Raw genomic sequence first — 14383 nt, forward strand, 5'->3', positions numbered from 1 at the left:
GCCTAAACGCAGACATATCCACTCCCTAACTGGCGCAAGCTACTGTACTGTGGGAGTGTCACCTTTGACCGTCTTGATGGGAGTGGCAAGTATAATAAATTTAGAATATGCTAATATGGGCCACAGACAATAGATAAACATTGCAGGTTTTACTTGTGTAGATAGACACCTCTGTTATCTTCATTGATTGTAATGAAATGTATCTGATAGCTATATATACATAAGATAAAACTGGATCTACAATAGATTTGAACAGCATTTCATCTTTAATGATGGTGATCTACAGTAATATATACATGTAAATATCAATGATCCAATGGAGCGAAAGACGTATAGCTTACATGGTCTAATAATTGCATCACAGAAACTACTGGAGCAATATTAATCGTCTCAGATCTCTCCAGGGCTTGGGCACTATGAAGCCCTTCGAATTTCCGCGGTGTCCGCATGCTCTTTTGGTACGTTTTGGCAAGAATTTGGCCTAGTGACTCGCCTGAAACCTCATTTCCAACTGGTATGTACATCGATCCACACGTATAGGCTTCCTTCCAAGGTGTGTATATACTGTCATGATTAATAGACTTACATGTGAATACTATTTAACCTAGTCAGAACAAAATTCCCCAGCTTTGTACATCGCACAGACCTACAAAAACTGTTTTTCTGTTAACACAACCCAATGCATATATCTCCCAAAACGTCGGGAATTTCATATTCCACTGCACACAAAAAAGAAATCAAACCCAATAACAACTGATTATATTAGAAGTAGCGCAAGTTGACGACTTTCATTTTACTTACTGTTTATTTCATTATTGTATACTATACCTTATTATTATCAAAATTCATTATCTCCTTTCCTTTTATACTTGCAATTAGCATTCGGGCATAAATTTGCAATAAAGTTATTACTATCATAGAGACGACACCTTTGCTGATCAGTTTTTTTTTCTTCTGTACAAACCCATTCCAGCTAGGCAGGCACTAGTTGAATGCAAAGAAAGACATTAGTACGATAAAATGCTGTTAAGACACACTTTTTGGTAAGTATTTGCGGAGTGGCTCTTCTACATAGTTACATTGTCATTGAGGATCTAAAGACTAAAATAGCTCTGTCAAACTCACAAAACCTTCGTGATGTTTGAAACATTCATACCACCCACATGAATTTGAAGGGGCACACGTGTACGCATAATTTACTTACATACACCAAAATAACCTAAAGATGTTCTGAATTCTGATTCTCATCGGATATGTACAACTTTTTAGGATGTAGCCTCATGTCAAAGCAATCAAAAACAGAAAGTAGAGACGCCCACAGAATTTCCGAACGAGTCGACAAAACCCAACCGAAGGGCCAATTACAAGTGTTAACGTCAATCAACTAGTTCACGAAGCTTCTAATGCTACTGGTATCTACTGCCCGATTAATTTACCCTGACATCCACCTACTACAGATTCTACGTCAGAATATAATGTTCTTGTAGACTGGCCATTTAGAGACTGCCTATATCATCAATAGGAATAGAAGCTCAGAGGGTTGTCCAGAAAACGGCTTGCCCCCTGAATCATCTCATATCAAGTCCTGCTTGGCCTTTTGCGTGTCCTCCTCAGCCATATATTCCATCAATGCAGTACTGGCTATGGTGCCGTTCGGGTTGGCTGGTGGACGGCTGCAGCTGTCAAGGACAGAAAAGTTCGGTGAGCAACTAAACTCATTGACGATCGATGCCGTGGCGTTTTATTGAATTGAAAATGGATGATGAGTTTTGTTTGCAAGTTCTTGCCCGAAGACTAATTGTAACATGAAACAGTGTATAAAAAGTATACAGACAGTGCAAGTTAACAATGGTGACAAGTAGAACATGTGACTATTCTAAAAACTGCTACATACATATACATCGATCCTTTTTTATACAAACTATGTTTGCAAATAAGATATATGATGGTCGTTTTACTGACAGAGGAGATCTTTTGTAAAAAAATTGTGTTTTTTTAACCAGTGTCATCTTCTCGTCAAGTGGATGAAAGTTTGCCTATGTGCGTGGTATCGGAACAAAGATTTCTCACTTCGGAATAGCCTTACTCAGATGAATGAATGATTGAATAGATAAATGAATGGTTGAATGTAGCTGAAGTTATACGTACTCTGTACGAAGGATCTCCCGCTTCACACAGAGTTTGATGGTTACCATGGTGATGATGATGAAGACGATGAGGACAGTGACTGCACTGACGGCGATCGCCGGTTGCCAGTTCGCCTTCACGGGCTGTACGTCATGTATCAGGTATGGACCCTTCTTACTCCTCCTGTATAAATAGCACACATGCATATTTGAAGGTTTATAAACTGATGAAGTCGTGACAGCTATAAGAAGACATAGACACAAATACTTTTAATGACTTGGTAGATATTTTCTCTACCATCCTCTCGAACTTTCTAAGCCATATCTCTTGGCGTATCCAAAAGCTCAAGGGTGAACTTCGATTCACAAACACAGTTGATAAAATACTGGCTTAGATTACATAATCTGCCGAATGACAGACTTGTAAAGAAAGCATATAATACTTCTGTTGAGCTACAACAAGACGGGGCTGTCCATGTACAAGACATGTTATGTAGACATGACTTCCAAATGTTTGGCTTAATCATGCCGTTAATGCCAACCATTTTGGAGTCATATTTAAGAATTATTCTATAGACTATTTTTACTGTTAGTCATAGATAGATTAGATTATTTATTATTTTTGTCAACAATTAGCAATAGTTCGACTCTCATGTGCGTAAGTTGCAATACATTGTACCAGTTACAAGTTACAACTGTCGCGCAATAAAGTTCTTCTTCAATCTCCAAGCAGATGTTTCGGTCGGAGGGCCGGGCTAGTCGTGGGCGGTGGGCAGCGTTAAAAATCGCGGCCACTTCTAGCTCGGTCCCCCGATTGATCGAAACCACTCCTTGGAGAAAATCTTAAGATCCTTTTAAGCACCCTACTACTAACAAACTTGTCAAAGAGGCACACACACAGTGTAGATCACTACTCACAATTCGTGCAGCAGTCTGTAACACTTCTTCCACATCGGTGCCCTGATGAACTGTTTGTTATCAGTTCCCAAGTGGATATTCTTCTCACATTCTTCAGTACATGCCGTCCTGTTGATAAAGACGTCCTGCGTCACTTCCGTATCCGCTAGACAGTTCTCGCATACCTCTGCGCAGGTCTCTGCTGAGACGTGTACCGTACATGAGGTACTTAGCAGAATCGTAAGCACCAAGCAAAGAAAACTTTCGGATGCCATGACGCGTTTGTTTACGAGTAGATGTCGTACTTACACCTGCATAAGGCAGCAAGGAAGAAGCAACATTTCATATGCATGGATTGAAGGCATATTTCATCACGTAGGTAGTGAAATGACGGTTAGTATGGTGCGCAGACACCTGTTAAAGGAACTCCCAAAGCAATTTCATAACGTTAAAACTGGAAATATGCTGGATATGCCAATCTGTGTGATATAAACATTTACTTTCTCATAATTAGCACAGTTCTATCATGATTTCATACTTTAATAAGAGCAAAGAAACAAGCCGCACGAGGAGTCCTTTATATATTGGGACCACCAAAAATCAGCACCCAGATTTTCAACGAGTTCTCACCACACAACGACATCGCATCTTTGCTCCATGAAGGTCGATATGCAATGAGATAGTGTTATTTGAATTTACTATGTATAGAAATGACTAAAAAATCGAATTCGAAAGTCCGACTTCCAATGCGCTGAAATCGCTTTGGACTCCTTTAAGCCGGCGTCACAATTCATGCGAGCATCGGCCGATTTTGTAGATCGCCGGAAGCTCGCCGAATTTCACAATCGCCCGAGCTTCGACCGTATTTTTCGCTGAAAACCTGCCCCGTCACAAATTGAACGGAGCTCGGGCGACGTCCGTCAAACACTAATAATCATAAATACCTCATGAGACGGTACCATCTCTTGGACACGGACGAAGTCAGAATCAACTGACCTGGTAACAAGCGCATACTTGGACCAACTTTACTTTCTGAGTTGTGGCAAATCTGTAGGGCATGAGTGAAGTGGACGGCCACACTGAAAATAATATTATAGACAGGAATTTTGTTATGCACCAATCCAAATACAAGCTCAGGAGCCACAAAGTCAATAGATCAGTCGTTCAAGCCCGATCCAAACATTTTCACCAAACGGAAATCGACCGAAGCTCGGGCGAACGCCGTCCGAGCTTCGGCCGACCGTTGGTAAGCCTGTAGACGCCCTGCCGACGCCTGGGCGTGCCTCGGCCGACAAACATAGATCTATAATAATTCAGTGGACTTTCAAATACTAGTAGTCGTTTTGTGGAGGAAAAACTCAGGAAGTCAAGTCAAGCCTCAGAAGTCAAGCCCCAGTTCATTGATATATAAATTGAAACATCCAAAACAATAACAAAAACGAAACAGGTATTGTTTTCGGTGTCCAAATCTCATTGATGATAATTTTTTTTCAATGAAAATTTAACTTTGCAATTGAATTGTCTTTCATTAGAAAGGTTTGTCAGCATTCTTTGACAAGATGATATTAGTTTTAGTTAATATTACAGTATCATCTATCATCTTATGTCATAAACTAAACTGTCGTTACCTTTTATATATAAACAAGAAGGAGTTCGGCCGGAGCCCGTCCAAGCGCCCATCGATACCAGTACAACGCTCGCCCGAAGCACGCCTTATTTTTCATGAGTCGGCCGGAACACTGACGACGGTCGTCCGATTATTGTACAAAGCCCGTGCGAGGCTCGCACGAGGCCGAAGAGCTTGGGCGACCTCCGGCCGACCAAAAATCGGGTCTAAAATCGTCGGATGCCCGCCCGATTATTGGCCGAGCGCTGGGCGTTGCTCGGGCGAGCTACGGACAAACTGTTGACGAGCTGTGCGAGTTCAAAAATCGTCGCCGAGGCCTCGCTGAATTTAAGCGCAGCTTCCAGTGACCCGCGAACGTCGGCCGAGCTCCGAAAAATCGCCCGAAGCTCGCAGAATCGCCAGGACGTCGGTCGTACTTCGGCCGAAAATCGCCATTTGGAGCTCGCCAACAAGTCGGCCGAGCGAAATTCTTGATTTGTGACGGGGGCTTTAACGTTACATTGTTGCGTTGTGAACTGTTGGGAAGAATGCCATTTTGCTGAGGTGAGAAACGGTCGATCATATGTATAACCCCGGTCTTTAGAAAATGTGACCGAGCAATGAGTAATGTCCCCACCTTACCTAATAGTCGCCGTGCCCGCAGGCATGTCGGACTGGTAACTTTTTTCTTGACAATCTAAACATCTTTTGTTTTGTTTATAGACTTACTACGTACTCATGAAAAAAGTATATGCTCATTCTATCCATTCTGAGATGCGTGAAATGCCCTAGCCACACATTCACACACTGTAATCAGTAAATGAATGCTGTTTATATCTAGCCTTTGTTACCACTTCGCAGCGCTCTGTCGCCATATTGACAAATAGATCCCAGGCCTACCCATGTTTGCGTTCTGTTAACGTTGCCACTAACAAAAGCAGTCGAGTTGCTATATCTTAGACCTGACAAGTCGGTGACGGGGTGGTGGTATATCTAGACTAAGTTACGCAGTTGAAAAGGCGGTGGTTGTTGAACAAGTGGCCGGGAGTACATACTCGAACTCTCGGGGACACCAACTAATTGATATCCAGCTCAAGTAAACCCGTCAGGTAAGACACTACGACAAATGGTGATTTAAAGGGTCTTAAGTTCCTTAACCTATGCATCCGATCATAAATCTACTTACTGTCACAAGAACCAAACAGGATCTATTCCGGGGTTGTACTGCAGACGACAGCTTCGAGATCTTCTTGGCAACAAGAGGAATGTTGCCTAGATAATGGGGCAAAATTGCCAGGCTTAAATTTAAATATACCCTCTGGCTAAAATAATTACTGCGGACAGTATGTCATCAGTCGACTGGAAAACAACACAAATATGACTGTACGCCGCAATACAACAGTACTAGTACCAAAGTGTTTGGACTAATTATAGATAAGATTAAGAGCTGTATACCCCATTGCATCTTATATAGTATCACGTACAGATTCAATTTGTCAACTTTATCCTTTAATGTAAAAAAAAGGTCATCTCAAACACAATCACCGTGGGCCTGTTCTAAAACGTGACACTCTTTGGGTCAAGGAAAAACCGTTTATTCGAAGTGCCAAATATGGTCATAGAGTGCCATCCAAGGTCTAACCTGATCATATAGGATGTCTGTCTAGACTCAGAGCAATGATTGTTCTTGCCAATATAATATTGAGATTTCTGAATCAAGTTTGAACTTTAATTTCGAACACAACAAATTAGAATTACCCAAATTTTCAGTTCAACCATGATTCATAACGATTTCTACCAACACAGATGAACTTTCAAGTGAATATTGAGATTTGTTAATTAGATCTATAACCTGGTCCATTCAATTAGTAAATTTGGAAAGAGTGAAAATTTTGAAAATGTAATTCGATAAATTAGTTGCTAAATGTACAGTAAAGGGTGATAAGTTTACAAATTAATCAAGAGAAATATGAAACTGTCTTCAAGCTACAACTCAGAAAACACACAACGCATATAATACCAGAAACGAGAATAAAACCACACAAGAGAGCTAGGGTGTTTTTGCTCGGTATATAATTGAAAAAGTAGCTACAATATAGTTCAAAGTTAGTACTAGGTCATGTTAATATCGTTGTTACTTGGTACTAGTACTACCCTTTTCTTCCATACTCACAAAAATGTACAACAAAACCTTTACCCAAAAAGTTTTACACATCAAAAGCTACCATAACAGTTTCAATGGTCTCTTTGATAACGTCTTTGTGACTGTATGACTCACCGATAACTCTTACATCTCTACATGTAAACTATGCAACTATGTTTTCTTTTGTCTGTAAAGCATAATACAGTCAGTTATGCCACACAACAGTCTACTTGGGACAAACCTGGAAAGCGAAAAGAAGAAAAAAGGGAATAACTGAAGAATGTAGGTCTTATCAAATAGTAGTGAAATGTGTGTAGCAACAAGTTGAGGTATGTCAAATGGAAGGATGTGCAGTTAGATAAGAAAAAAAAAGGACTATTAAGATAAGTAATCTTTATGTTGTGTGTAATGCTTAAATGTTTGTCAAAAGTAATTTTTCTTTCTTTGTGCACTGGAAAATTTCATTTAATTGACTTTTTAATCTACCATGTCATATGAGGTACATATAGCCATTTGAAATACATATACATTGATGATTTCACTTACTAAGTATATGTACACTCTGGATAAGATTGTATAGAAGTAATATTTGGGGCATTTTAAGTAATTGCAAAGACAGTGTAAGTTAGCAAAAATTGTTAGTAATTCATACAACCATAAAATCTTAAAATTTGGCTAAGCACAATGCTAAGCTTTCTGAAATGACATGTCCTACCATCATTTCCTTATCTATCTATATATAGCTTCAACATATATCTAAGAATTAGTGCAAAACAATGGGGTACATCTATTGCACCCATTGTACCATACATACAGGCAATACCTTAGGACAGAGAAATTCTACAAACTACTGTTTGTCTTTTTTTAAATTTTGGGATATACCTCATGTGCGAGTGAGTTTATCAAAGCTGTTGGCTCTATAAAAAGCTTAAAAACACATTCTAAACAGCGAGTTTGTAGCACTTTTTACATGGATTCCATCTCACCACAGAGAATAGATACATTGTAGGTTCATGAACCTTTATCTCACAATACATTTGTCTACTACGTCAGATGAAAACAAAACTGTCCTCATAAATATAGAAAGGCTACACAGTAGAAAACGATAGAATAGCATTGAAACCACCATAACACTAATAAAAGATTATGTACTTGTACATTCATGTTCAATGCATCACAGGCAAGGCACCTTGACACCAAGTCTTCATCAAGTATAACATATACAGAGAAGATAGTCATAAAACAATTGTGTACATACGTGTTTGTGTGTCCTACAATATCAACTGAAATAGGTATTCCTAAAAATGAAATACAATGCTGCATAATTAAAACACAGTAATGAAATGAACTCCATGTCATTGGGGCTAATATACAAGCATGGTGTGTGAACTTCTCACAAAGCCTCTACCAGCGCTTATGCAGGCTCCAGGGGCGGCTGGAAAGAGTAGAAATTGGCCAAATAGACAGGAAAACATGAAAGACGAGTTAGTTTGCTATAGGGGTACAGGCATATTGGACCCTCTCTCCGTAGCCGACTCCCTAAGCATACTATTCACTCTATTTGGCCAATTTCTACTATTTTTCCTGCCATCCGCGGAGCCTGGTAGAGGCTAGTGTGAACTATCTACATTGCTATTTACTGGTGTAGTATTTTTTCTCGTCACAATCGTACCCCTTGTGAGCGTCTTTCTTGTGACAGCTGATCTCCACCAGTTTGAGGTTGTCTGTGGTGAACAAGAGTTCGTAGAAGTACTCCCAGTTCAGCTGTTTCCCCTTCGGACAGGACACGGCTGCCTGCTGCATGCTGGGAAGGATGGTTCTACTCTTCTCAATTCTACAAAGCAGAAGGCAGGATGGAAAACAGTACATTTACATGTCACAGATCTACAGTTGGCTGCATTAATTATTAACAAGTCATGTTTAAAAAATGTAAGCATTCCAGCATTTTCAGGGCTCGAAATAGTGGGTGCATATGTGCGCCGGTGTGCACCTAATTTTTGACTGTGGGTGCACTGGTGCAGCTAGATATTTTGTAGGCTGTAGGGAAAAGGTACTATTGTACACTAGTATACAGAATATTCTTGACATCTATGTATCAGAAAAAGCAATATAACCTTTTGAAACAGTTGTACTTTATTTGATGCTACAGTATTACTTGTTTAAAATTTTGAAGTTAGCTACAGAATTACAGATTGAAGTTCTTAAGATTGTTAAACTTTGTAATTATGTCTTGCTGACATTCAACTTTATTTTGTGGTGCACCCAAAATTGTTTCTGTGCACCTAATTTTTTTGGTTGGGTGCACCAGTGCACCTATTTCCAAAAATGAGTTTCGAGCCCTGATTTGGTATCCACATGCATGAACAATATTCCACTTCATGGTTTTGGGAAAAAAGTGCACTATGCGACCAACAAGTAACAAATATCAGGACATAAATACTACATTTTTTTCTTCTATTTTTGCATTCTATGTAAGATAACAACTTTCTGTACCCACGCATCTTGACAGATTCTGGCATTATCATTGCAACTAATTTTTTTTTGCCAATTTATCTGTCTCTATAAAAAAAAACATACACAACACATGTGTTCTATGTGTATAAGACTGGTCAATAATTCTGGAGAATCAGTTCAAAGAAATTCTTGCGTGGTTTTCAATGCTCCTATTTTGATGCTATGTGCAGTACAGATAGCCTGGATGCCAACATATTTACTAGCAGTTTACCAGTGCTGAGGCTCCCTGACACGAGTATGGGAGCCCCAGTAAATTAGATAGGATGGTATCCAGACTGGAGTGCTGACAGTTCTTGTAAAAGCCTTACCTGTGATCCAGGTTCCACGTACTGAACGCTGTCCTCTTCTGTCTGCTGCTGTAGGGGTTGATCATGTGTTTGTCCTGACACGTTTTGGCGTTGTACGGGCCATGGCAGACGAACCAACCCGCCTGCGTGCACAGGCGCTTCTTGGGCTTTGCCGTTCGTCTGAAGTAGTCGCCGTGGTAGCCATTCTTCTTCAGGCAGGGTCGGAAGTTTTCGAGCGCTCTCTTGAGGATTATCTTTGTTATGGGATCCTCCAGGTTGGAAATGAATTCTTTTGTCTGAAAAGACACAGGAAGAAGAAAGGAACAGCTGGATTAATAAGTTGTAGGGGAAAACATCAAGGAATGAATGGCAAATCTAATAAGTCCTGTAAGGTAAAGGTAAAGTGGTTGAACCTCAGACTAAAGGGGGCATGGCACTTTTTTGTTAGCTAGTAGTGCAATGCGGCTTTGCAACGGCTTGTGTTTTTGTCCAAGCACAACGGGTCACTCCTATTCTTCTCGATAAGTGTGTTGGGTTCTTTTACGTGCAGAAGTTTGATGCTTGAGGTTTATGCCTGAAGCTCCCTCGTACACGGGGCCACCGGCTTTACGTCACCATCCGAAATGACAAACGCAATTACAACATGTCTGAGCTGGAGTCTACCCTAGGATTGAACTCAGGCCCCAGCATCCACAGAATTTGATCCAGATATAATGAAGCAGCGGGGTTGCATTAAAGAACATACATGCATTAATAGACGAATTTACACTTTGATAAACTACCAACTACTTACACATCAAAACATGAACATGTCATGTTTGGCAACATTTGAACGTGTTCTAACAAGTTAGATGCACCTTTGGTGTGTTAGAATGTTGTGCATGTTTCAATATGTACAATGTAGGATGTTCTAATGATGCAAGCAGGTTGGCAGTCAACCAAAGTGTGGACATGTCTATTGGTGAAAATGTCAATGGAATACATGTATGTCCTTCCTAGTATCTGCATTAAATCTTTATTCGTTTATATCAACATGGCAGAAATACACATAATTGGTAATATACATGTACTCCTGAATTGCGTTAACCTTACAAATCAAATGTACAAGCACAATGGCAAAAACTATAACCATTGCACACAACAACACTATGCTTTGGATTCAAGACAAAACCGACACTGTAGAATTCAGAAGAATATGATCTTTGTAAAACAACACATACAAAATGTACCTTAGTCTCTGAATCTGATGATAAGGATTCAATCATACGAACATGGTTTGATAATTTGACCTTAGAAAGTTTAAAATCAAACAAGGACTTTTTTACCTTTGAATAGTAGCCTCTCATCCTCCCCTGAGCACTACAGGCCATCACTTGACTTTTGGTTTTATATCTCTTCTCTAGACCTGAAGGAGAATCAAACACAATGCAATGACAGAATATAAGTAAATGATACTAACAGTAACAAAATATTATTAGTTGGTGATTGATGGTAATGTAATCCTACGTCACAGCCTTTGGAAAAAAAAAGACAAGATGGGCAAGAAAAGTTTTATTGTGACTTCAAAAGCATGCAGTTGCAAATCATTAATCCTTAAATTTTTGCAATGGTTTTATGTTCATGGTGTCTGTAGAGACCTCTTCATCGTGAACTTAAAACCACCGCCCACCTACCCAGTTATCTAAGCACTATGTGTACTGCACTCTTTGTGTAGTACATGTATAATTAGGGTATGATGCACATGCATGCATTACCCTGCCAGTCTGCCAGACAGTTAGATTTAGAAATAGCCCGGTGCCATCTAATGACTATGTTGCGGCTCCTGAATGCTAAGAAATGAACGAATTGTCTATCTAATAAGCAAACGAATACAGAATAGACTAACTAAAGGCCGATGCTGTGAAATTATTTTAATGCCATAGTAAGTGATTTTAAATGATTTGTGTAATGTCGGTGAAAACAAAGTGCAATATGTGCAGAGGGCACAATTCAGCCTTTGGCTGCAAAGCCTTTTTATGAATAATAAACCATTTGATTGATTGATTGATTGACTGTAATATGGTTTCAACCAGCGAATCTAAAACCACTGAGAACACTCTATTTTCTCCCTACCCTGCAAAGTTAAAGAGATTTACAGTACTTGATACTGTACATGCAGAAATGTTCGCGGTGGTTTCATGTTCGGAGTTTTAGACAGTGAACTCTTTTTTGAACGAAATCAAAACCACAACGAAAAGCCGTTCCACTGTGTGACTGTAGAGCTACTACTGTTTCAAATGCTAACTCAAAATCACCGCGAACACTTCGTTTTCTCCCTACCGCGAAAATAAATCCCCGCGAACATTTCCGCATTTACAGTTCACAATTCTTATCTTAAAGTTAAACATGCCAAAGCATGTATGTGTGCACAGAGTCATCCCAAAAAGCCAGAGGTACATTTTGTATGTGAGGATTTTAGCTAGGATTTGTAGACAAGGGGTCCAAAAATGGGGGGGGTGGGGTGCTGTGATGCATGGGTTAGAGGTGTTCTAGTCTTATCATACTTTTAGCAGACCATTTTAAGCACTAAAAATTGCAAGTTCCCTCTCTGTCTCCCAAAGGGCTCTATGGATTAACAATTTCCTGGTAGATAATTGCATGTCAATCAATTTTCATGCTGTCCCAGTGTCTGGTAGGACTAAAAAAAGCATCAGTGACACTGTCACATGTGTCTGTAATTACCAGGGAAACAGGGGGTCTTCTAAAAGAGGGCGTCCAATTTCCTTGTTATTTTAGTATCATGCGTCCAATTGACGCATGGACGCATGCCTAGCTAAAAGCCTGTTGTATATACCTTCAAACCAGTCTGGGTCCTCCTCCCTGGTTTCTGCATCAATGTTGTCAGGAAGACTCTGCAGGTACAGGTTCAGGGCGTGGACCCTTTCTGGGGACGACTCCTTGGCAATCATGTCCTCGAGACTATCTTGTAACTGCTGTTTCCTCACAGGGTCTTCTGGAGCTTCCAGCAAAGACTTGATCATCTTCCCAACTACAAGCAGGAAGAAGAAACTGGTCAAAACATCACAAATACAAGAGCTATCTACCACTCAAAAGTGATGGCCGTAGCATGTTAAGAACACGAGATATCAAAACCAGAAGTTCTGCTGCAGTACCATTGCAAGTCGCTAGGGGGCTGAAAATCTAAATCTCACAAAGACCTACCCACCTACCAAGTATGAAGACAATCCTTCCAGGCATTCTCGAGTTATCGTGTTCACAGACACAAAGACAGACACACACACACACACATAAATGCTACATGCAAAACATAACCTTCTCTGCGAAGGTAATACTTTACAGAATCAGTGGATTATGGCAAGGCCAGTCTAGCTCTGACCTCCCAATCTGGCTTGTGAAAGCAGTCTAATCATCCATTGCAGGGTCGTATCAGCTACACTGCAGTTACTGACAACAAACAAAGGCCAACCGGTATATTCATTTGACATCATTTATACAGCATAACAACAGTGACTGTCTTAAACTCAAAGTTTGCTAACACTCTTTAAGGTAGCAAACGTAATGTTAAGGCAGTCTTAAAGATATCAATAAACACATAACTGACAAAGAACAGTACACATATGGTAAGAATATACATACAGTCATCTCCAGTCCACTTCTCTCCTTTTCTCAGGAACACCAAGACTGAAAGCGGCGGGAGCGCTTGGAAAAATTCCCGGCTGTTGATAACAGTTCCATCTTGCTGCAGGCATATTTTGCAGCCCTTAATTGGGACCTGTAATACATTTTCGTGATTTTAGACAATAGTCCATCTTTAAGCTGGTACGAACCTTAAAAATATATACATGTACATGTATCAACACCATCCACCTACACTTTCATTGTATTGCGTGATGGTAGGATGAATATATTATGTTTCGTGTATCCATGGTAATTTGATAACATAATTGTCTGTTCCACTAAATGGATGGATAAGCCATCCCTTTGTTACTGGTTGAGCACAATCAAAACCTTTGTTGTAGCATTGCGACCAGTGAACAAGGGACTGGACACGTGGCCCTTTGTTCCCAGTTACTGAGAGGTACTTGAATCAAAGGTATGTTCATGTTCATGCATGTTTACATGATGGCAATATGTTATGACATTACTATATAACTTACTATGCGATTTCAACCAAAATACAATCACTGCCGCTTATACCATGCATTAGCCCATTGTAAGGAAGGTTTTCACGTTCAAAGCCACGCTATTCCTTGTCTCAATCCGTCCCTTCACACTGACTGGACTAGTACAGTCTAGTAGACACTACTTGCCCGCAGTTGACCTGTATACCAGGTCAGCTGTATGCACAGGTTGAGTCGGCATACGTAGTGAAACTGTGAAAGCTTATGTAGAAAAGAAAGGCACCAACCTTTAAAACTTTGCAACCCTTTGCGATCAGATCGTTGAGATCCTGGGCTGCCACACCGTACTTCTGGGTATCTTCCGCTGCACGTATCTTGAACGGTTTGGAGCCCATACCTCTGTCAGACTGACGCTTCGAAGATAAAGCCAACCGGAAGTGGCAGTTACAGCACTGCCTCCTAGCTTACTTGACCCACAAGTTGTTCTCACATACGTACACAAGGTTTAAGAAGACCTTGAGGCTTTCAGGAGACTTCAGTTGTTGACAAATTTGGCCAATTGCGCAGGGAACGCTTGAGAAAAGCTTAAGTCATCAAGGACACCAGAGGTCATTGACTTCTTCAGGTTTACTAGCAAATCTCGCGTTGGCTAGTTCTCGCGAGGTTTTAGTAAGTTCTCGTGAGATCAC

General features: G+C 40.3%; 2 protein-coding genes across 2 annotated transcripts; both read right to left on the reverse strand.

Moving 5' to 3' along the window:
* Positions 1–247: 247 nt before the first annotated feature.
* Positions 248–5976, reverse strand: LOC136443472 (uncharacterized). Its single transcript, XM_066440719.1, has 4 exons — positions 5816–5976; positions 3045–3334; positions 2149–2310; positions 248–1679 (listed from the first exon to the last, which is right to left on the reverse strand). Exons 2-4 carry the CDS (start codon positions 3296–3298, stop codon positions 1574–1576), a joined length of 522 nt encoding a protein of 173 aa, XP_066296816.1. The 5' UTR covers positions 3299–3334; positions 5816–5976; the 3' UTR covers positions 248–1573.
* Positions 5977–6685: 709 nt separating this feature from the next.
* Positions 6686–14362, reverse strand: LOC136443461 (DNA fragmentation factor subunit beta-like). Its single transcript, XM_066440707.1, has 6 exons — positions 13982–14362; positions 13210–13345; positions 12407–12601; positions 10899–10978; positions 9595–9869; positions 6686–8606 (listed from the first exon to the last, which is right to left on the reverse strand). The coding sequence occupies exons 1-6, from the start codon at positions 14087–14089 to the stop codon at positions 8405–8407; spliced, it is 996 nt and encodes a 331-aa protein (XP_066296804.1). The 5' UTR covers positions 14090–14362; the 3' UTR covers positions 6686–8404.
* Between the last annotated feature and the right edge of the window lie 21 nt (positions 14363–14383).

This window comes from Branchiostoma lanceolatum, chromosome 10, assembly GCF_035083965.1.
Source record: "Branchiostoma lanceolatum isolate klBraLanc5 chromosome 10, klBraLanc5.hap2, whole genome shotgun sequence".
Classification (NCBI taxonomy): Eukaryota; Metazoa; Chordata; class Leptocardii; order Amphioxiformes; family Branchiostomatidae; genus Branchiostoma; species Branchiostoma lanceolatum.

Excerpts from the sequence above, each read along its gene's own strand:
- LOC136443472 (XM_066440719.1), bottom strand. The coding sequence starts at position 3,298 with ATGGCATCCGAAAGTTTTCTTTGCTTGGTGCTTACGATTCTGCTAAGT. Across the intron at positions 2,311-3,044 it reads TACAGACTGCTGCACGAATT|GAGGAGTAAGAAGGGTCCAT; the intron begins GTGAGTAGTGAT and ends CTATTTATACAG. Across the intron at positions 1,680-2,148 it reads CGGGAGATCCTTCGTACAGA|CTGCAGCCGTCCACCAGCCA; the intron begins GTACGTATAACT and ends TGTCCTTGACAG.
- LOC136443461 (XM_066440707.1), bottom strand. The coding sequence starts at position 14,089 with ATGGGCTCCAAACCGTTCAAGATACGTGCAGCGGAAGATACCCAGAAG. Across the intron at positions 10,979-12,406 it reads GGACCCAGACTGGTTTGAAG|GTCTAGAGAAGAGATATAAA; the intron begins GTATATACAACA and ends ATTCTCCTTCAG. Across the intron at positions 9,870-10,898 it reads TGAGAGGCTACTATTCAAAG|ACAAAAGAATTCATTTCCAA; the intron begins GTAAAAAAGTCC and ends GTGTCTTTTCAG.